At 57.2% G+C, this 21,594-nt stretch overlaps 1 protein-coding gene across 1 annotated transcript in view; it reads right to left on the reverse strand.

Moving 5' to 3' along the window:
* Positions 1-21,594, reverse strand: part of Itpr3 (inositol 1,4,5-trisphosphate receptor type 3) — a 66,176-nt gene that overhangs the window by 20,103 nt on the left and 24,479 nt on the right. The window contains exons 3-24 of the mRNA XM_051153501.1: positions 18,411-18,532; positions 17,232-17,318; positions 15,754-15,912; positions 15,523-15,621; positions 15,118-15,201; positions 13,278-13,424; positions 13,007-13,102; positions 12,695-12,745; positions 12,371-12,513; positions 10,960-11,059; positions 10,712-10,872; positions 9,993-10,134; positions 8,411-8,572; positions 6,536-6,708; positions 5,889-6,008; positions 5,367-5,549; positions 3,441-3,692; positions 3,180-3,324; positions 2,663-2,804; positions 1,990-2,189; positions 1,273-1,402; positions 899-956 (exon numbers count right to left, since the gene is read on the reverse strand). Coding sequence (XP_051009458.1) covers positions 899-956; positions 1,273-1,402; positions 1,990-2,189; positions 2,663-2,804; positions 3,180-3,324; positions 3,441-3,692; positions 5,367-5,549; positions 5,889-6,008; positions 6,536-6,708; positions 8,411-8,572; positions 9,993-10,134; positions 10,712-10,872; positions 10,960-11,059; positions 12,371-12,513; positions 12,695-12,745; positions 13,007-13,102; positions 13,278-13,424; positions 15,118-15,201; positions 15,523-15,621; positions 15,754-15,912; positions 17,232-17,318; positions 18,411-18,532 — 2,956 coding nt within the window. The remainder of the gene's footprint in view (positions 1-898; positions 957-1,272; positions 1,403-1,989; positions 2,190-2,662; positions 2,805-3,179; positions 3,325-3,440; positions 3,693-5,366; positions 5,550-5,888; positions 6,009-6,535; positions 6,709-8,410; positions 8,573-9,992; positions 10,135-10,711; positions 10,873-10,959; positions 11,060-12,370; positions 12,514-12,694; positions 12,746-13,006; positions 13,103-13,277; positions 13,425-15,117; positions 15,202-15,522; positions 15,622-15,753; positions 15,913-17,231; positions 17,319-18,410; positions 18,533-21,594) is intronic.

Consider the following 21,594-nt stretch of genomic DNA (forward strand, 5'->3'; position numbering starts at 1 on the left):
ACAGCCCCCTTCGCGTCACCCTAGACTTGTTAATGGAAATTGCGAAATGCCATTTAGTCTCGCCACTAGCTGGAGTCTCCGTGCTAATCACACCCACTGTGCAGCTGCCACCTAATGCGCTAACAGAGAGCCGCGTGCGCAGCTGGTGCTTCCGATGTGTTTTCTTCGGTATTTTGATAACTATTTTAACGTACTGTTTCCCTTGTAAATTTGTGGGCTTTGTTTTACGAATCTATTAAGCTCTACTCTGTTCTGGCTTGTTTTCTGAGACAGGATCTCACGTAGCTCAGGCTGGCCTTGAACTCTCTGTGTAGTGGCAGGTGCCCTGAGTGCCGGGGTTTCGGGTGTCAACGCCATGCCTGGCTTGTGAGGGAGGTTCCGGGGCTTGAGCCCAGGCCTCATGAATGCTAGACAGACACTCTGCTAACTGAACTACATCAGCAGCTCCTGCTGTGAATCCCCAATGAGATCAGCCCCGCTGGTGTGCTGGATACCAAGGCAGGCTGGACACCCGATGGCAGGGGCTCTGAGTGACTCTCTCACTCCAGGATAGGGGGTGTGGGGAACACGGGCTGCAGCCTTCTCCCATCTCCGCCTGCTGTGAGGCAGGGGAACGGCTGCCCAGCCAGCTGCCCTGAGCTCTGCTGAACGGACACACAGCTGCCCCGTGTGAGGGTGAGGAAATGACCAGATTGCTAGGGCCTGGATTTACCCTGTCCCGTGAGGGATGGATGGGCAAGCCAGGGAAGGTCGGTGCACAGAGCTGATGAGGGTCTTCTGGGGGACACAGTGGAGGGAACGGCCAGCCCTCAGCCTCAAGATTGTCCAAAGAGGAGGTGCGAGCCTTATGGTGACAGCTTGCCCCCCAACCCCGAGCCCACCTCAAGCCCAGCCTCACCCTACTCCAAACATGGCCTCTGCCTGCTCCCCGATGCGGTCCAGATTCATGTTGGCAGCTGTGGGAAACAAGAGTGACAGAGATGTAGGGTAGCCAGAAACTCGGGCTAAGGAGGATACCCAAGCCAGCCCCAGATGCCCTTGCGGCCGGTCCCCACTTTGTGAGGGAACAGAGCTTCCAGACTGAGAGCAGAGACCTCACCAGCTCAGGAAGCCAGGCCCTGTCTCCGCACTCCCTATGGGCCCGATTCCCCACTTAGGAAGGGTCCCCTGCCCTGCAACCAAAGGGACAATGGAAATGCATTTTGGGGGTGGAAAGGATGGGTTGGGACAGCAGAGTGGTGGCAGGAGACAGTGGGAGGAAAGGAAGCTCACTGGTGGAATCGAAGGCGGGTGCCGTGCCGTCTGCCCCGCTGTCCTGCATCGGAAACACCTCCACAAACTCCTTCTTGAAGACTGACAGCAGGTAGGAGATGCGGTAGTCCAGGCGCACATTGAGGATAAACTACACAGACAGAGACGATGCTGTTCTAAGGGGTGAGGGGACCCCGAATGGGCTCTAGCACCCCACCACTCAGGATGCTCCGAGGCATCGAAACAGAACAGCCAGTCCTCTCTCTTCCCAGCCCCTGGCCCAGTGATGGGGGCTGAAGCCTCCTTTCAGCATAAAGCAGTGAGCCCCATCTGCTGCTGTCCCCACACACACCCCAGGGCAGACAGTGACAGGAGATGCTTAGAGACTCCCCAGGTCAACAGGCCAACCTGTCCTTCCAGGTTCTGTGCCAACGCCCTCTCTGGGAGGGAAAACTGAGGTGCAAAGACACAGGGTTTGGGGACACCCATGACTGCCTCTGCCGTCACATTAAGTCCCACCTCCAGCTTGCCCATGGTGTCACTCTGTCGCGCCCATGCCCTCTAGTTACGAGGGCCTCGTCCCTCTTTGGGACCCCAGGAAGCAGCATGTCTGTGTGGGGCTGGAGTCCCCAAGTAATGTCAGACCTTGAGGACCAAAGGTCTGAGCTAACTAAGCTGGTGATGCCCAGCGGCTCTGAGCACCCCCTCCCCGGGACCTCCCACCCACCTGCCCAGCACCTGTAGGATTTCCAGGATCTTCAGCTTGGTTTCCATCACCACAACATCTTCATTACCCTCAAACTTGCTTCTGTCCATCTGTTCGGGGACACTGGCTCCGGCAGGCAGGCTGGAGGCACCAAAGACAGACTGCTTGCGGCTCAGCACCATAGTAGACATCATGTGCCCCACGCCCTGGATGGACCTCCGCACGTTCTTGCCTGTGGGTCACAGAAGGGTCACCAGGGGATGCGCATCAAGGCTCCCAGCTGCTGACTGCCTTGGGGCAATTACTAAGGGAAGGGACAGGGCTAACCAGGCAGGCTTGCAGAGGGAGGCGAGCTTTATGCGGGAGTCTGGGAAAACAATGGGCAGGGCCAAGGCAAAGGCAAGCAGGAGGTGTGAAGATATGAGTGAATTCTCTGTGGGAAGCTGGCAGCAGCAATGCTGAAATCAGGGGGCAGGCCCCAGCACAGCTTAGATGAGCATGTGTTGTCAGTGTCAGGAAGGGCAGGAGACCAGCTGACATACTCCCAGCTGGTGGGGCCTTGTCCTGTTCATCTCAAAGCCAAGCCAGACCAGCAGAGTATCACAGCACCTGGGACACCCAGGATGGAGGGGACTGGTGCCAGGGCAGGGACGCAGGTAGCACTGGGGGTGCCAGGAAGGACCTGAGGAGGGGACGGAGCCTCACCACCAGGCTCCTCATAGGCCTGCAGCATGGCCGGGGGTGCCTGGACACAGTCAATGATGCCGAGCAGCGTGCGCGTCAGCCGAAGCAGCTCACTGAAGCTGTAGAAGCCGAAGTAGATGAGATTGTGCGCCAGGCTGACCACCTGTGGAGGGGGCGGGGCCAAGTGAGGCACGTGGTGGGAAGAGACCAATCAGCACAGAGGTGTGCGCTGGGGGCGGGGCGGCGGGAAGCGGCAGTGGGGGTGTGGCTGATGTGCAGGACTTGGTTTTTCTGGGGCAAGACCAACACGTGCGGAGGTGTGGCTTTTGTTCATGGGGAAGAGTGTAGCTCTGCTGGGGTCCAAGCAGGACAGAGAAAACCAGAATAAAGGGGTGTCCCGGGGATGGAATTCCCAGGAGGGTTGAATGGATTCAGACAAGCAGCTCTCTTCTGCCCACTGAACCCTGGGGAAGCTGTCTGTTGGAGTGATTGGGTGGATGGGGGGGCACTACCCTCCCCCAAAGCACGCACAGCCCACCTCAAACGTGAGTTTGTTCTTCTCCTCGTTGGCGAAGGGCACAGCCTCGCTGACCACATTGTTGAGGTAGTCTTCCACGAACTCCATGGTGCTGGCAAACTTATTTTTCTTGTCATCTCGGGAGGCGTTGAGATTGGAATCATAGCTAGATGTGAGAGCAAGAGGCATGAGGGTCCCCGTGTCCAACCCCCCACCGTGCCCTGCTCCCTCACCGTGCCCCCCTCACCGTGCCCTGCCCCCTCCCACCCTCTGCACTCTCACTCCTTGATGGTGATAGCTGTAGGGATCTCCGTCCAGAGGCGTGCAAACTTGACAGGCGTCACCAGCTCCTGGGGGTCACGGTCCACATGCACGTGCAGCATCAGGTGACAGAAGGAGGCGCGGAGGTCAAAGGGCAACATCTCATCCGCCATGCACAGGAAGAGCAGGTCCACGCCCAGCTGCTTGGAGATCTCGTCGATGGCCAGGTATTGGCGGTCCAGGCACATGCGGGCGAACAGCTTCAACTGGTACCTGCGGGAGGCAGCGGGTCAGAGGCAGCAGGCTCGGCCCTGGTGAGGGCTGCACACCGACACATGGCAGGAAGGACATGTCCCCTCCTGATAAGGGAGGGCAGGGATTTTCAACGGGTCCTTATAGGAAGCAGGGGTGGGGTGGGGGGGCCTGGGAGAGTGGGCAGAAGAACCTGCTGGTGAGAGGTGTGGATAACAGAGGCTTCCCTCTGAGTGACGTCATGCCTCGCCCTCCTTGGCACAGCTCACTGCCTCTCAGGGTCCTGGAGCCAGGCCACCCTGTGTAGGAGCCGTGGCTCAACACTGAAACACCAGCCAAGCTCCCCAACGTCACAGGGCAGGGCGCTACCTGCTTCCCATGGCTGCTATGAGGTGTGAGTGATGAGGTGACGATATCCCAGCAGTGCCCGGGGCACAGCTTATAGTTAGCAAGAGCCTTGTAAGACATGTCTGGGCCTGGCGTGGTGGCTCATACCTATAATCCTAGCTCTCGGAAGGATGAGGCAGGAGGATCACCTTGAGTTCAAGACTAGCCTGGACTAAAGAGAGACACTGTCTCAAAAACAAAAGAGCCAAAAAACAAAACAAAACAAAAAAGCCAGGTGGTGGTGGCGCACGCCTTTAATCCCAGCACTCAGGAGGCAGAGGCAGGTGAATCTCTGTGAGTTCGAAGCCACCCTGGTCTACAGAGCAAGTCTAGGACAGCCAAGGCTACACAGAGAAACCCCATCTTAAAAAAACCAGAAGGGCTGGAGAGATGGCTCAGAGGCTTTGGAAGAGCACTGTCTGATCCTCCAAAGGTCCTGAGTTCAATTCCCAGCAATCACATGGTGGTTCACAACCATCTATAAAGAGATCTGGTGCCCTCTTCTGGCCTGCAGGGGTACAAGCAGGCAGAGCACTGTACACATAATAAATAAACTTAAAAAAAAAAAAAAGCAAAAGCAAAAACAAAACAAACAGGCCAGGTGTAATGACTCTCGCAGAGACAGGGGTACTGCCAGGAGTTAGGGGGCAGCCTGCTCTACAAAGTGAGACCTTATCTCAAAAAAGGAAGGAGCTAGAGATGCCTCAGTGGTTAAGAGGATCTAGGTTCAATTCCCAGCATCTCATGTGATGGCTTTTACACCCAGAACTCCAGGCCCAGGGGATCCAATGCCCTCTTCTGGCCTCCTCAGGCACCAGGCATGCACACGGTACACAGATATATGCAGGTAAAACATCCACACAGAAAAAAACCAAAATAACAAAAAAAGAAAAAAAGCAGAGCCAGTCAAATGGCTCAGCTAGTAAACAGTGCTTGGTGCCAAACCTGCTGAACTAAATTCAACCCCCAGGAAGTACACTGTGGGGGTAAAAAAAAAAAAAAAAAAAAATCAACCCTGAGAACCATGGAATATGCATGCATGCGCATACGCGCGCACACACACACACAGGATAAAAAATAAACATCAAAATAAATAGATAAGTGAAAACATAGGAGACCTGTCAGAGACAGGGCTATGCAGGTTTTTTACAGGCCTGGTCACTGTGTTGAGCCTGACCCTCAGAACTGTTCCTGTGAGGGAAAAGGCTTTGTGCAGGACCAGGGAGCAAGGACAAGGCACAGACAGGAGGCCCCTGACAGCACTGGAACTCTCTGGAAGGGGTGGGGTCAGGATGCAGCTCCAGGCACCTGTAGTAACTGAGCACGTTCTCGTCGTGTGCATTGCCCGCCCTCGCCTCCTGAGCCAGCTGCCTCACGCTCTTCTCCTGCTGTTCCCTGTTCCTGTCGGTCCACGTGAGCCACACCTCCTCTTCTGAGTACTCGATGCTGAGGTACTCGTGGGACTGAGCCATCTCCTTCACGGGCCGCAGCCTGCAGTCAACAGTACTGTCAGGGGGTGCGCCGCTGGACCCTCTCAGCCCTGGTGCCCCCCCCCCCAGCCCTGAGGCCCCTTGTTTATTTATTTTATTTATTTTATTTGAGACACGCTCTCACTATGTATAACCCCAGGTGGGTGGAGCAGAGTCCAGGTTTCTGCACTGCCTCTGTGTGGGTACAAACTGGCCCTTCTCAGGATGCGGCCATGGCTCACTCTCCCCTCAGCATCCCGACCCTCCACCCACCCCGCCCCACCCCCAGTGCCGGGCACTACAAGGGTGCCCGTGCTAGCCTGAACCCCAGTGAGGCTCTGTGGATGGGGCTGCCACTCACTCAGTCTGGATAAGGATGTCACTGTTCTTCGGGTCCAGCACACACTTGCAAATAAGCTCTTGGGTGACAGGGATGGCGATGTGGTTGGACACACACAGGTCGGAGAGGTAGTCCAGGAACCTGGGTGGGTCAACAGGGCCAGCTACACCCTCAGAAGCTGCCCTGGGGGCCAGAAGCTTAATCCCTCCCCCTCCTTCCTGTGTCCAGGGTCCCCCCATGACTCCTCCCTGGGACAAAATATTTAACAAATGGTTCAGGCAGGCACTGACTCAGTCACCAGAAGGATTTGGGGGGAATGTATATCTATATGGGAATTTGTATCTATTATGGCTACAATAAGCCAATTTGAGAGCGCGCCCCCACCACTGCCGCCCCGCCCTGCGCCCCTGCACTGGAAGCAGTGCACAGCACAGGTGTCTCGGCAGAGGCCGGGCACAGTAGCGCACACCTTCAGTCTCATCACTGGGGAGGCAGGGGCCAGCCTGGTCTACACAGAGAAACCCTGGCTCAAAACAACAACGAACAAAAACCAAGCCAAACAAATGAACAAACGACAACAAAAACCCCAGAGGAAGGAGACACCGGGCAGGCGGGGAGGCACCGGGCAGGCGGGCGCGGCACCAGGCAGGTGGGGCGCGGCGGCACACCTGGGCTCTCTGTTCTTGCGCACGAGGCTGACGAAGGTCTCCACCTCCGTCTTGGTGATGTGCTTCTCTAGTAGCTTCCGGTTGTTGTGCAGCAGGGCAGTGATGGTGTCCTCAGCCAGGATGTCATAGCCAATCTGTGACTGCATCATCCCAAACTGCTTGGCTATGTGCTCCTGGGGGCAGGGAGACGATGTGGTGGGGAGGTGTCACGGGAGGGGGGGGCAAGGACCAAGGCTGCTCTGGCTCCTCCGACACAACCAGGGAGCCGTGCCAACCGATCAGGGTGACAGCCCAGAGCCGCTGCCTCGTTCCTGGAGTGTGTCCTGTGGAGCTGGCATGACGTCCGGTCCCCCTTTCACACTCTCAGAGCACTGCGCTTACAAGCGTGTCTCCCACCATGCCGGTTTGCATGGCGCTGGGCACGAGTCTAGGAGGTGCATGTATGCTAGGCAAGCACCTACCAGCTGAGCCACATCCCGAGCAGCCTGCACCCTCTGCTGTGGCTCACACTCCTGCTTGCCTCTGGAGTCATCCTGCAGCCGGGAGCACCAGGACTGACTCATCTTTGCAACGGGACTGGGACTGAAAAGGTCCCCAAGCGACAGTAGCCGACAGGACAGGACACTCCCAAGACAAGAGCAATTATCTAGATGGCGAAGGCTACCCACCCCCTGGAGCAGATTGACTTGTAATCTATCGTAGGACCTGGGCTGAGACACCAAGATGCTTCAGAACTGGCTCCTTGCCCCAATCCCTCCTCTTTTTAAACACAGAGCTCAGGTTGGTACCTAAAGACAGACTTGGGGACTGAACCCCATTATCTGTCTTTCTTACTAATGAGAATAAGACTCTGTGTGTGTGTGTGTCTGTCTGTCTGTTTGTGTCTGCCTGTGTCTGTGTGTGTCTCTCTCTGTGTCTGTCTCTCTGTCTCTCTCTGTCTCTCTGTCTCTCTCTCTCTCTCTCTCTCTCTCTCTCTCTCTCTCTCTCTCTCTCCTTCTCCCTCTCACTCTCCCTTTCTCCTTTGACCACTACCGGGCTGAATCTAGCTTGTTCAAGCTACCAGAGCCAAGTGTTTCTTCTAAAAATCTCGTTATAACTCTGGTGCACTAGACAGGGTCTAGGCCAAAGGAGAGGGCACAGTCAAGGCTGGGAGGGCAAGCTTCCATCCTGTGTCCAGTTATCATGTGGTCCCGGGTGCGGAGCCTCTACACTGAAGAGAGAGAGTGGCCTCGGAAAGCGCATTTCAGGAGGCGATGCAGGCTCGGCAGCCAGAGCAGGAGGCCAGCTTTACTCAATACGGTTTCTGAGCTGTGATGTGTCTCCTACCAGGGCCTCACCTGCCTAGAAAGACTGGCTGAACGGTACAAAATAAAGTGATTACTTGCTCAGAAGTGAAGAACAGACTAGTAGGCAGCCTAATCTTTATTCCCAGCACTCGGGAACTAGAGGCGGGCGTACCTCTGTGTCTATATAGTGAGGTCCAGGCCAGTCAGGTCCACATATGAGACACCGTCTCAATAAACCAAAAGAAGATGAGAAGGGTGAAATATTTTAGGATGGCTACAGCAGAGGCCAGGGCAGGCCACTAGGGTGAGCACCCAGCCAGCCGTGCACACTGGAAGCCAGGCCTCCACCTGTGCCCCCCTCTGCCCTGCTGAGGAAGGAAGGCAGGGCACATGCCAGCCGGCCCTCCACCTGTGCCCCCCTCTGCCCTGCTGAGGAAGGAAGGAAGGCACATGCCAGCTGGCCCTCCACCTGTGCCCCCCTCTGCCCTGCTGAGGAAGGAAGGCAGGGCACATGCCAGCCGGCCCTCCACCTGTGCCCCCCTCTGCCCTGCTGAGGAAGGGAGGCACATGCCAGCCGGCCTGCACCCACCTGGTTCTTGCGGTAGTCCTCCTGAGAGTGCCGCAGCACGCGGTAGCAGAGGCGGAACATGTACTGGTAGGGGGCATTCTTCTGGTCCGACAGTTCCTCCAGCCGCACCAACGGACCTTCGCCCCCCTTGTCACAGAATGGAGCCTTCAGGATGCCAAAGATCTGAGGGGTATAGAGAGTGAGAAGGACTTTCCCACCTTGCCTGCACCCCTCATCCAAGGAGCCCCAACCCAGAGATGCCCCGCCCAGCAGACGCTAGCCTCTGAGGGCTTCTGTGTTCTCATCATTACAATGAGAACAACAGTTCTCCTGCAGGAAGGGGTCAAATGAAGGGACGTCTGTCAGGTGCTGAGGGAAGCACCTGGCACATGGCTGTGGCTTAGATACAGGCCCCCCCCCACACCCCAATGCTAGAGATGACACCGAGGCCCCGCCTGGAATACGCTAAAGCCAGTTTATATCCTGGCTCCTCACTGGGAGACTCCCACACGCTCTACCATTGAGCCCAATTCCTACCTCCTCACTGGTGGATCTAGGCAAGGCTCTATGCTGATCCAAACCCTGAGCCCACACTGGAAAATTCTAGGCATGCTCCCAGTCCTCACTGATGTAGCCTAGGTAGGTGCCCTAACCTAGCCTCGGCCCCAGGCGCTATGCAGAAAGGTACTCTCCTGCTGAACCACACTTCCTTCCACCCTCGCTGAGCCCCACAGGAGAGCTGTGAGACCCACAGAAGAGTCATGAGACCCACTAGAGAACCGTGAGACCCACAGGAGAACCATCAGATGCAGAGACCTACAAGAGAGCTATCAGACCCACAGGAAGCCATGAGACCCACAGGAGAGCCATGAGACCCACAGGAGAGCCATCAGACCCACAGGAGAGCCATCAGACCCACAGACCCACAAGAAGCCATGAGACCCACAGGAGAGCCATGAAACCCACAGGAGAGCCATCAGACCCACAGGAGAGCCATCAGACCCACAGGAGAGCCATCAGACCCACAGGAGAACCATCAGACCCACAGGAGAGCCATCAGACCCACAGGAGAACCATCAGACCCACAGGAGAACCATCAGACCCACAGGAGAGCCATCAGACCCACAGGAGAGCCATCAGACCCACAGGAGAGCCATCAGACCCACAGGAGAGCCATCAGACCCACAGGAGAACCATCAGACCCACAGGAGAACCATCAGACCTACAGGAGAGCCATCAGACCCACAGGAGAGCCATCAGACCCACAGGAGAACCATCAGACCCACAGGAGAGCCATCAGACCCACAGGAGAGCCATGAGCTCCTGTAGAGCCACAAGCCTCTGAAGAGCTATGAGCCCCACTGGAGAGCCAATGAGCCCCAGGAGAGCCACAAACCTCCCTGGAGAGCCACAAGCCACCCTGCAGAGCCACAAGTCCCTGCAGAGCCACAAGCCACCCTGCAGAGCCACAAGTCCCTGCAGAGCCACAAGCCCCTGCAGAGCCACAAGTCCCTGCAGAGCCACAAGTCCCTGCAGAGCCACAAGCCACCCTGCAGAGCCACAAGCCCCTGCAGAGCCACAAGCCTCTGCAGAGCACACACACCTGCTTAAGGATGTTCTGCTCCCGCATCAGCTTCTGCCGCTCTCGGTTGGGCTTAGTGACCATGACGTCCAGGACGTTCTGCCCGTTGTTGGGAACGTCGCTGACAAAAAACACCAGGTCCTCCAGCAGCTGGATGACGAACCTGGCCAAGAACAACACCAGAAGCAAGCGTGCTGTGCTGAGGGGCTGCTCCTGTGGGCACAGCCAGCGTGTACCCACGCGGCAACAGTCACACACCGGCCCTGCCACCAGGCGCAGCATTAGTCCCCTCCCACCATGCATCCTAAATCCCGGGACTCCAAGCTGCCCCAAGACAGCAAAGCTCAGGACACTGCAGCCTGAGAGAGAGCTGCTGGGCAGTTAGGTTGGGGCACTGCTTGGTGTGAAGGGGTCTGCATTATGTCCCAATTCTACAAGTCACAGCCATGTGACCCTGAACCCCAGTGGCTCTGTAAGGCTTACTTCTGGGATGGTGTAAGCAGAGACCTACAGGAGAGCCATCAGACCCACAGGAGAGCCATCAGACCCACAAGAGAGTCATCAGACCCACAGAAGAGCCGTCAGACCCACAGGAGATGGCTCCCGACTTCAGGGGTGCAGGGTCAGCCAGGTTCCCTGGTTCCCCCAGCTCCACCCTGTCTACCTGGTTTCTGTGACCCTAGAGAGAAACTCGGCCATCTGCTCCCCTCCCCTACACCCCCATCCTCCTCACAACACACCTGCGGTCATTCTGGCTGATGAAACCTTCGTTGAGTTTCTCCACAGCACTGGCCAACATGGAGCTGGCATCATTGGCAAAGTCCAGGTCACGGATCTCAGACACGGGCACCGACACGATGGCGAAGGCCTCCTTGTCCTCCTTGGTGGGGCACGTGCCCAGCTGTAGAGACAAAGGTCAGCAGGAAGCCAGGGACAAGCCCCAGCCTAGGACCCAGCCCACGCACAAGCCCCATCCCCCACCCCGTACCATGAGCCGGATGGGCCGCTCCTCCTCCACGTCGATGGGGGCATTGGTGCTCTGGATCCACGTGTTGGTACAGAGGTGCCGTAGCCGTACATAGGAGTTCCTAAGTGAGACGACACAGAGCCGGTGAGCAAGGGTGCCACAGACCGCAGTGGCTCTCCGCTCACCGCTCCCTAACACCATCGTCTGCTGCTGCACTCTCAGGCACACAGGCCTCAGTGCACCCTGAAACCAATGGTTGCGGGTGAACATGGGGCGAGAAATTCACCTGGACAAAGCCTAAGCCTAACCCCAAGAGCCTCAGGTAAAAGACAAGGGACTGCCAGGTCCTCCATGAATTCCCAGAAATCCTGGTGGCTGACATTTGACACCCTCACTCTACAGATGACAGACTGAATCAGGGTAGTAGAGGCAGCCACTTGGGGGCTCGTGGCCAGAAAACACGAAGGCCTGGAGGACACCGAATTGCATGTTCCCATGTGTGCACAGGTATACACAGATCTGAGTGCATGTGTGCACTCGCGTCTGGAGGCTGGCATTGGGGCGCTTCCTCCATCACTCTCCACCTTTTATAGAGAGGCAGGGTCTCGTGTTGAAGGAGGAATCCAACATGTCGCAGCGTCTAGCTAGCCATGCTGGCCGTGGAGAGTCCCCTCATGCTGGAGGCAGGCCTAACTCCCACCCTGGGGTTCTCAACATCCAGACTCCGGTCCCCACAGGTGGACAGAAAATGCCTTATTTGCAGAGTCATCTTCGCAACCCTGGTACATTTCCTTTCCTTTCCTTCCTTTGTTTTGTCTGAGACAAGGTTTCTCTGTGTAACCTTGGCTGTCCTGGACTCACTTTGTAGACCAGGCTGGCCTCGAACTCACAAGGATCCACCTGCCTCTGCCTCCGAGTGCTGGGATTACAGGTGTGCCCCACCACGCCCGGCCATTTCTTTATTCTTAAAGAGAGGTCCCCTGAAGCCCCACCTGGCTTCAAGGCCACTGTGTAGTGGAGGGTAACCCTGACCTCCTGCCTCCATCTCCTGTGAGCTGGAATTACAGGCATGGGCCGCCTCCCTGGGTCACGCATAACTAGAAGCACTCTACCAACCAAGCTGCAGCCCCCACCCTCAGGAAACATCTGGATGTGACATCCTATATTCTCAGGGTTGGTTGGACCTTACAGGCCTGGGAGCCAGACCTCCCCAGCCAGCGTCCGGGTCTCCAGGCTACCTGGCTACAGACACCTCATGTTGAGCACCTGGCTGGACTGGGCCAAGAGGCTGAGAAGCAGCACTGTGTGACTGAGCACAGAGCAGATCTGGGTGCAGCAAACCTCCTGCACAGGGCAGCGGCGAGCAGATCTCAGAACTGCAGGTCCAAGGAGGCCCAGAGACAAATGCCTCGGGCCGACGGCGCACACCCACCGGGGCACGAAGGAGTCGGTTTTCTGCAGGGTGGTGGGGTCCAGTTCAAAGAGAGAGGCAATGTCGTTGCCGTGTGGCACAGCCACCAGACGGTATTTGATCTTCTCGCCTGCGTTCCTGCGGCCTGTGCGGCTCTGGGCCCCCTGGGGAGAGAGTCCCAGCTCAGGCAAGACCCCATCCTCCGTTCAGACCCCCACACGAGGGACCTTCTCCCTCCATCCCACCTACTTCCCAGGTTCCCTGGCCTCCCCTCTTGTCCCCACACCGTGACCCCCACCCCTCTCCTAACCGCCCCCAAACCCAGAACCTTCCTCAGCTCCTCACCAGGGCTGCCGCTTTGGGATCTGAGGCATCACCTTTGTAGCTGGGGTTTTCCTGAACAGGGGTACAGGTGAGGGGTGGTTACTGAGCACTAAGCTATCGGGGCACACCCCACCAAACACAGGATCATATCCAGAAGGCACTCCCTGCAAGGTGCCTACCCCAGGCCCAAAGTCCACATGACTCCTGGGAGAGCTGTACAGGGGAGCCCTGCATGGCCCCATCTTCATAGGCCCATGCGTGAGCAAGCATGCACATGCCACCTGTGTCCCCAGCACACACAGATGTCATGAACTCTCCACTCCTAACTCTCACCTCGGCAGCCAGATAGTTGCCTGTGGCCAGATGTTTGAAGCGGTACAGCCCGTTCCAGTGTCCTGCTCCTCCTCGGCAGGGGTCATGGTGGACCACCTGGGGGGGCACACAAAGATGAGGTAGAGAGGATGACAACTAAAACAGAAGCCCGGACCCTGGGGGCGCCTGTGGGGATCAAAGTGCCCAGTTCCCCCTGACTGCTTTGCTAGAGGGACCAGACGTTCCATCCTCCGTGGGAAGGGGCAGGGAGTTCAGAGTGTGGGGCTCTGACCTCCACCTCCCAGAGCGCGTTGGAGCTGGTGGCTGAGGTGGCGGACTGGCGCAGCGTGGTTCGCAGGAACACCTGCAGCTTGCCCTTGTACTCGTCACAGGTCAGGAACTTCTCCTGCTCTGCGTGGAACAGCCGCACCACGTCTCCCTGTGGGCGGGGTTAGGAGGATGGAGACAGGCGTTCAGATCGTGCCTTCAGGGCCAGGGACCCTGTGCAACGCCCAGTCCCTCAGATGGGCCCTGCAGGACAACCCCCTAAGGCCACAGGGCAGCCAGGTGCTGTGAGAACCCACTGCCTCGGCTTTCTATACCGTAACCCGCCTGGCATCTCCCTCCCTTACCTATACTGCCAAACACCTCTAATGGCCATGCCCAGGAAGGCAGGAAGGACCGTGCCCCCCTTCTCAGCCTCCCAGCCCCTCCCTAGCCACTTCTGTCCGGTCACTGGAAATCACCCCACCCACCATTTCTTTGCTTTCTGCGGTGACTGGAAAGTGGCAGCCATGGCTCGTTCACCTCCACGCCCTAGAAAAACTGAGTCTGAATCCCGGCCCTGCCCTTCCCTCACAAGCTGAGGGGCTCAGAGAAGTTCTGTAATGGCCCTGACCCTCAGCTGCCTCTTCTATCAAGTGGGAACAATGGACTTCCGTCAGAGCCTTATCACAGATTTGATGAAGTAGCACACTGCGCCACCTCAGCAGAGAAGGGAGGTGCCCTGCCAAGAGCCACAGCCAGGGGCAAGTGGGAGCGCCCCAGCCTCAGTCCCAGGCCCCGCCCACATTTAGTTCCCTCCTGCCCCTGCAGCTGCCACTCCACAGGTTCTCAGAGCACGGCTGTCACCCCGTGATCACCTAATGGCACTGCCTGTCTTCCTGCACAGAACCTGTCCCTAAACACCTGTCAGGCAGAGCGTAACTGGGCGAGCGAGCGAGCAACCACACAGAATGCATCAGTCCCCACAGCAGAGCCAGGGACCCTGTAGCGCACAGAGGGGAAGCTGCCGCGGGAATGGCACAGAGTTGAGCCCAAGGGCCTGTTTTTATATGTGCTGCCCAAAGCCAGGCCTGGAATGCACCCCAGGGAGGTTTTGGGGAGGGTGCATGGACTGGGCCCTGACTGCTGCTTGGACAATATGACGGCTCAGTTGACAAAGTGGGGAAGCATTTGAGCAAGCCAGGTTTGTGGGGATAGCCAGGGCGTCTAAGCACAGCCTGGAAGGAGAGAAGTGAACAGCGGGCTTCTGAGCAGGAAGCAGGGTATTACCTGCCTTGAGGTAACAGCAGACACTGACCCCTGAGGGCAGGTGGGCACACTGACCCCCTGGCAGCAGGCAGGAGCAGCCCTTCACTGCCAAAGCTCAGGGCACAACGTGGAGCCCACAGAGTCAAAGCCAGAGACAGGAAAGGGTGCTCAAATGGTCCTAAGGCGAGGATGGGGTCAGAGGCCTCCCATGCACCCTAAGGCGAGGATGGGGTCAGAGGCCTCCCGTGCACCCTAAGGTGAGGATGGGGTCAGAGGCCTCCCGTGCACCCTAAGGCGAGGACGGGGTCAGAGGCCTCCCGTGCACCCTAAGGCGAGGATGGGGTCAGAGGCCTCCCGTGCACCCTAAGGCGAGGATGGGGTCAGAGGCCTCCCGTGCACCCTAAGGCGAGGATGGGGTCAGAGGCCTCCCATGCACCCTTGCAAGAAAAGAAAACGAGGCAAGCCAAGGCAGAAAGAGATCGCTGGGACACATGGGGGCGGGCATCCTAGGGGGCAGAGGAAAGATGAAGGGGCACAGAGCCAAGGCAGTCACTTGACAGGAAGAGGAAGGGGCCGGCTGGGAGCGGCTCTGAACTTACCCCCTTCAACACCTCCTCCTGGTGATCCCGGAACTGCATGAACAAGTTGATCTTCCAGCTGGTGTTGCAGTTGACAGAGTTGACCTGTGGGGACCAGGCAGGCCAAGAGTGGCCAGTGCTGAAGACCAAGGCGAGGAAGAGGGAAGGGGAAGGCAGCCCAGCTCCTGCTGTGGCTCGGGAGGCTTCCAGCACCCATGGTGCCAGACCCTAGCCGGGACACTCGCAGCCGCTGGCCAGTGGGGTGAAGACAGAGATCAAACAGTGGGAGGTAAGATGGGGAAACACTGAGGCCCAGGATCCCATGGCAGCACCGCCAGGGGCAGAGACATGCGGGAGAGGGGCGCACGTGCAGCCCGGGGTCTGTGGCCCTCCCTCAGCCCAGGCCACGCCCCTCACCCCACTCACCTCCTTGCAGCCAGCGTTGTCACTAAGCTCATAATTGCTGGCGTGTAGAGGCTGCCCTGCATTGACAGGGTTCAGTATGACCTTGTCCCCCACGACCACCTTTTGGGGGACAGACAGGGCGAGGTGAAGCAAGAGGAACAGAAGGTCTGCCCCACCAGGACCCGCTCCCTCTGCTCTGGAGTGCAGTCCACACCGCCGCCCAGCCCCCTCCTGCCCTGGCCTCACGCTTACATTGTCCCCATTGCTCCGCAGCTTCCAGAAGGGCTGGATGAAGAGCCAGGAGCCCTCGTTGCCCGTGGCGTCCAGTGTCACCCGCATGGCGTTTTTCTCCAGCAGGGCAGGCAGCCGCTTGTTCACAGTGAGGTACTTGTTGCTTTTCATGTGCAGAAGCTGAGGCACAGGTGGGGCAGGAGTGAGGCCACCAGGCCCTCGGGGAGGAGGACACTGGACCCTCAGGCACACAGGACGTCAGACACTTTGTCACAGGCTGATTGATACACAGTGGCACGCACAAACAGCCATAAACATGCACACGTCACCGAGAGGCAGCCATTCTCCCCACCGCATGCCAGGACCAGGTGTAGCTCAGTGGGAGATGCCCCGCTGAGTGAGCACAGGCTCGTCCCGCACCTCCACAGGATGACACACAAAGTATGCATGCCTTAGCTCATGTCATCGTTTCGGCACGACCTGAGGTGTCTGACCCCCTGCCGGCTCTTCCTGAGTGCTAGGATTGCAGATGAGCACCATCTGCCCAGCTAATGGGGTACCAGGGCTTAGCCCAGGCAAGCGCATTGCCAACTAAGCCGCCACATTCCCAGGCCAAACTAGTTGCACTCAGAACCTTACAACGATCCCTGGGGGCAATGAAGGGAGACGCTTGGCCCAGGAAAGTTGAACCCATTGATAATGCCTGTGGGTCCAGAAGCTTCTGATTAGAAGATCATCTTATCTCTAAGAGGTACCTATCTCTGAGGCGGCAGGGGAACTGACGTACAGATAGAATCTTCCATCCCCTTCTGGTCCTATTAAAGACCCAAGCACACACCACATGTGCAGTCTCCACTTCCTCAGAGACTTTGGTTCTGATTAAAGAGACGGTTCTGCTTCTGAAAGTGCCGGTCTGCTGTTACTGCCACATAGCCTCCACCAATCCTGACCTAACAAGCACGATCACTGTACTGCTTTAAGACTTACTTATTTTTATAAAGGTTTTTCCTCATCTATGTATAAACACTACGTGTGTGCAGTACCCACAGGGGCCAGAAGAGGGCGTTGGAACTTGAATTACAGACAGTGGTAAACAGCTGGAAACCTAACTTTCGGTTTCTAGAAAAGCAGCAAGTGCTCCTAACCACTGAGCCATCTGTCTAGCGCCACTGGCTTGCTTACAAAGGAAGTACATGAGGCACAGGGAGTTAAGGAATTTGCACTCAAGGAATGGCAAAGCCGCACTCTGGATCATAACCGAGCTGCATATGTACTCATGGCTCCTGAGCTAAAAAACACTCCCCTGGGCACAGCACAGAAGCGCAAAAGGAAAGGTGGTAGCACACCATCCACTGGAGATGCACACACCACACGCACGCACACACACACAGGGCAGGGAATGCTCCGTGCCAGGGCCTCACCTGGATCACGCTGCCATACTTCATGCACGCACGCATGCACGCGCACAGGGCAGGGAGTGCTCTGCCCTAGGGCCTCACCTGGATCACACTGCCGTACCTCACCACGTCACCATGCACCTTCTTGTTCTCTGTGTCATTTTGTTTCTGCTCCATCTGGGCTGCATGCTGCAGGCGCATGGGGTGGGGATGGGGCTCAGAAGCTGCTCCAGAGGGGGTACCTCCCTGTGCACACTCACCCTGGGCCCCCAGTCTCTGGTGGTGGCTCTTCACGGGTGGGGGCAATCCTTCCCGCTAAAGCGATGGCCTGAGACCTCAAATGCAGAAGGCAGCAGGTGGCCAGACAGTCACCCTGGGGGGCACCTTCCAGTGGGACCCTGAGCCCGCATGCCTCTGGCACCTCCAGCAACCTAAACCTGTATCTGCCCCACCTGTATCTAGTGCTACAGAGGCTGCCGGGGCACCATGCGTGCCACGCAATCCTCCACAAAGCAACCATGGTAGGCTCTGACTCTGTGGCTCAGGTGGGAGCCTGGTGCCACAACCCCAGCTCCCCCTCCATCTATACTGGCTGCAGGGAGAAGCCTGGGGCAGCCCCACCCTGAGACCAGAGCTCAGACAGCCCCCTCCAGCCCTCCCTCCACAGCCAGGTCACAGCTACAGGGTCTCCTATTTTAGCCCCACGCTCTCAGGGCTGGGGGTGGGGGCGGCTCAGAGGCATACACCCGCTTCCCACTGTCGGCGCCAGCACTGGGGCTAGCCCCGAGCTCTGATGGGAGGAAACTCAGTATGTGAAGGAGCCTGTGGAGCTCACCAGGGCCAGCACCATGGCCCTGTACACGTGACCAAGAAACCCAAGGGGACCCGGAGGCCTAGGGGCCACCTCGGCTCCAGCCTCGTGGTATGGGCAGGCTCTTCTTGCCTAGGAACTCCAAGTTTCAGGTCTATAAAGCGAACGGAGGTAAGCCTCGGCCCAGGGTTCTCAAGTGAGGTTCCCTGGAGCCTCCAAGCGCCACGGCTAAGTCTGCGCCCAGCTGTGTGCGCATCTCATCTCTAATGGCTGAGTCATGTGTCCTGGCAAAGGGTATGCCCATCTTCTAACGGGCAGGAAGGGTTTACAGCCTGGGCTCCCGCCTGCCCTGACTCACAGCCTTTTACCGTCACCCATGCGCGAGGCCTCCCCTACCCCCGAGGAGCAGAGGCCCAGCTGTGCACCCCACCCAGCTCCTGGGGCACACTCATGCACACGTGCACACGCACCTGCAGTTTCTGGAGCAACACCACATCGGCGATCTTGTCCTTGTCCTGCTTCGTCTGCTTGGCCTTCCAGTATTGCTTCTGTGCCGAGTAGCGGTTCATGGGGCACACTTTGAAGAGGCAGTCTGAGGGGCGCGAGGGGGGTGAGATGGGGGTCCAGTCAGAGCTCGGAGCTCAGGGCTCCCGGGCAGAGCCCCAATCTCCCAGCCGCTCCCAGCCTCCTGCCCACTAGGTGGGACAGGAAACAGCTAAAGGAACAGCAGAGACACCGCAGCTAGGGGGCTGGTGGGGGCGGGCAGCAAAGAACTCAGGAGTGAGCCTTGCTGAGCAGGTTAGGAGCCATGAGATGCAGATCCAGCACCCATGTATCAGATGGGCATCCGTGCCAACACCTGTCACCCCAGCCATGCAGGAGGCGGAAACAGAAGGGTACAGGGAGAGCCTCTGCCTCAAAGGAATGGGCAGGAAGTGATAAAAGACAGATGGCACCACTTTCTGGCCTCCGTGCACGTGCGAAGGCGCACACGTGTGGGCAAGCACGCACGTACACACATACACACATACACACACACACACACAAGCAAATACAATTAAATCTTTTTTTGTTTTTGTTTTTCCGAGACAGTGTTTCTCTGTGTATCCTTGGCTGTCCTAGACTCGCTTTGTAGACCAGGCTGGCCTCAAACTCACAGAGATCCACCTGCCTCTGCCTCCTGAGTGCTGGGATAAAATTAAACCTTGAGAAGGAATCGGAGCCTCCCGGATTCTGCTGAGTCAGTGGGGTCTCAGAAAACAGGGTGTGGAGAGAAAGTGTCACTTGGGGGTGGGGGAAGACAGGCATCTCTCCCCTCTAGGGAGGTTACCAGAGGTTCTTGGCCTCTAGGACCTCACTCCAGGCCAGAAACACGAGCCGCTACTGAAATTTTCATTTTGACCAAGAAACAAAACACCTGTCACTTTTGTGAGCCCAAAGTCCAAAAATATGGTTTCCTGCACTTCTATTTAACCAAAGGACACCTCAGTTGGAAAAGCCTAAAGTTTGACGGACGGACGGGGAGAAATGGCCCCCAGGGGTCGATGGGCTGTGCACACTAGCAGGTGTGAGAGAGCAGCCCTGTGCACGGCGACCATCCCAGCACAGGAGTCACAGCCTGGAGGGAAGTGACGGGTGGGGGCAGGACACAGGAAGTCACGATCACGTTCTCCCTGAGGCCATGTCCCTCTCCAGGTCAGAGCTGGCTATCAGGCCCTGGGAATCTAAAGTAGATCAGATCTCCCGTCAGCCTATGGGGTGTTGAGGGGAGAAGTGTCCTGCAGGAAAGAGAAGGGGGTAGCAACTTCGACTTCACCAGCAAGACCTGGTGCCACGCCCATGCCACGCCCACATCACACCATCAGCATGAGGGAGGCCCTACAAAGATGTGAGGGCTCTGCTTCGCCCTCAAGACACAGCTGCATTCTGCTTCTTCGTGCTGAGCTGCCATCTCAACCCCAGGTCCACTGTTGTCAGGGTTGCTGTTTGCCAGGCTCTCACCCTCTAGTCAACCCATTTTTCTAAGGTTTCCTGTTAAATTATGTGGGGGGGTGGGGGGGCAGGGTACACATGTGAGTGTCAGAGGCGGCCAGAAGAGGCTGTCAGGTCCCCTACAGCATGAGTTACAGGCAGTGGCGAGCTGCCCCACCATGAAAGGAACATTATATGTCACTAAAGCGCACAAGCCATCTTCACATCCAAGAGAGGAGGAGCAGGAAGTGAGGCACCTTCTTGCCTGGAAACTCCCAGAACTTGTCAGATCCAGCCTTATGCCCCTGCAGACCCTCCCTGGGGCCCTGGCCACACTCTGCCTCTGAGGATACATAAACAGGGTCTTTCACTGTGCAGTGGGCTTTGCCCAAAGGCAGCCGTATCAGAACTCCAGGAGGGATCCGGAACCTTCTCAACAAACTTCAGGGCTGAAGGGAGACAGTCATCCTAAGGTGATTGACAAACACCCGAGACCATCACAGTCATCCCAAGGTGATAAACCTCAAGCCTTCCAGGTACTGCAGGTCTCAGCAGGTTCATAAACACCCAGAACTGGGATGTGTCTCCCAGTCCTGGGATGTGTCTCTCAGTCCTGGGATGCGTCTCTCAGTCCTGGGATGCGTCTCTCAGTCCTGGGATGTGTCTCCCAGTCCTGGGATGCGTCTCTCAGTCCTGGGATGTGTCTCCCAGTCCTGGGATGCGTCTCTCAGTCCTGGCATGTGTCTCTCAGTCCTGGGATGCGTCTCTCAGTCCTGGGATGCGTCTCTCAGTCCTGGCATGTGTCTCTCAGTCCTGGGATGCGTCTCTCAGTCCTGGGATGCGTCTCTCAGTCCTGGGATGCGTCTCTCAGTCCTGGGATGCGTCTCTCAGTCCTGGGATGCGTCTCTCAGTCCTGGGATGTGTCTCTCAGTCCTGGGATGTGTCTCTCAGTGCTGGGATAGAACCCAGGGCCTCACCTTACCACTGAGTCACATCCTCAGCCCTTGGGGTTTGGGATAAGTATTTTAAAATATTTATTTTTTTTATGTATATGTGTGTGCCACAAGGGAGGGGGGCCTGGGAAGACAAGAATTGGAGCACTGAGTGCTCTGATGATGGAGTTTACAGGCAATGGGTGTTGGAAACTCAACTTGGGTCCTCTGCAAAGGCAGCAAGCACCCTTAACCACTGAACCATCTCCTCAGCCTTGGAATGAATACTATTTTTTTTTTCTGAGACAGGGTCTCTCTGTGTAGCCCTGGCTGTCCTGGACTCACTTTGTAGACCAGACTAGCTTCAAACTCACAGCTTTCCGCCTGCCTCACTTCCCTGAGTGCTGGGATCAAAGGTGTGCGCCTCCACACCTGGCGGGAATGAGTATTTTTAAAGAAGGTAGCTGAGGGCTGGAGGCTCAAGAGCTGAGAACACCGCTGCTCCTGCAGAGGACCTGGTGCTGATTTCCAGCATCCACATGGTGCCCCACAACCATCCGTATCTCCAGTTCCAGGGGATGCAACTGCCACTTCTGAGTCTCACGTGTACCAGGCACACTCACAGGGCACAGACATACGTGCAGGGAAACACACTCAAGCGTATAAAATAAAGCAAAGAAATCCTTTAAACAGAGGGTAGCTGGGGGATCTTGGGCTTACAGGATAAAAATGGAAGATTTACAATGGTGCA

Source organism: Acomys russatus, chromosome 11 (assembly GCF_903995435.1).
Source record: "Acomys russatus chromosome 11, mAcoRus1.1, whole genome shotgun sequence".
Classification (NCBI taxonomy): Eukaryota; Metazoa; Chordata; class Mammalia; order Rodentia; family Muridae; genus Acomys; species Acomys russatus.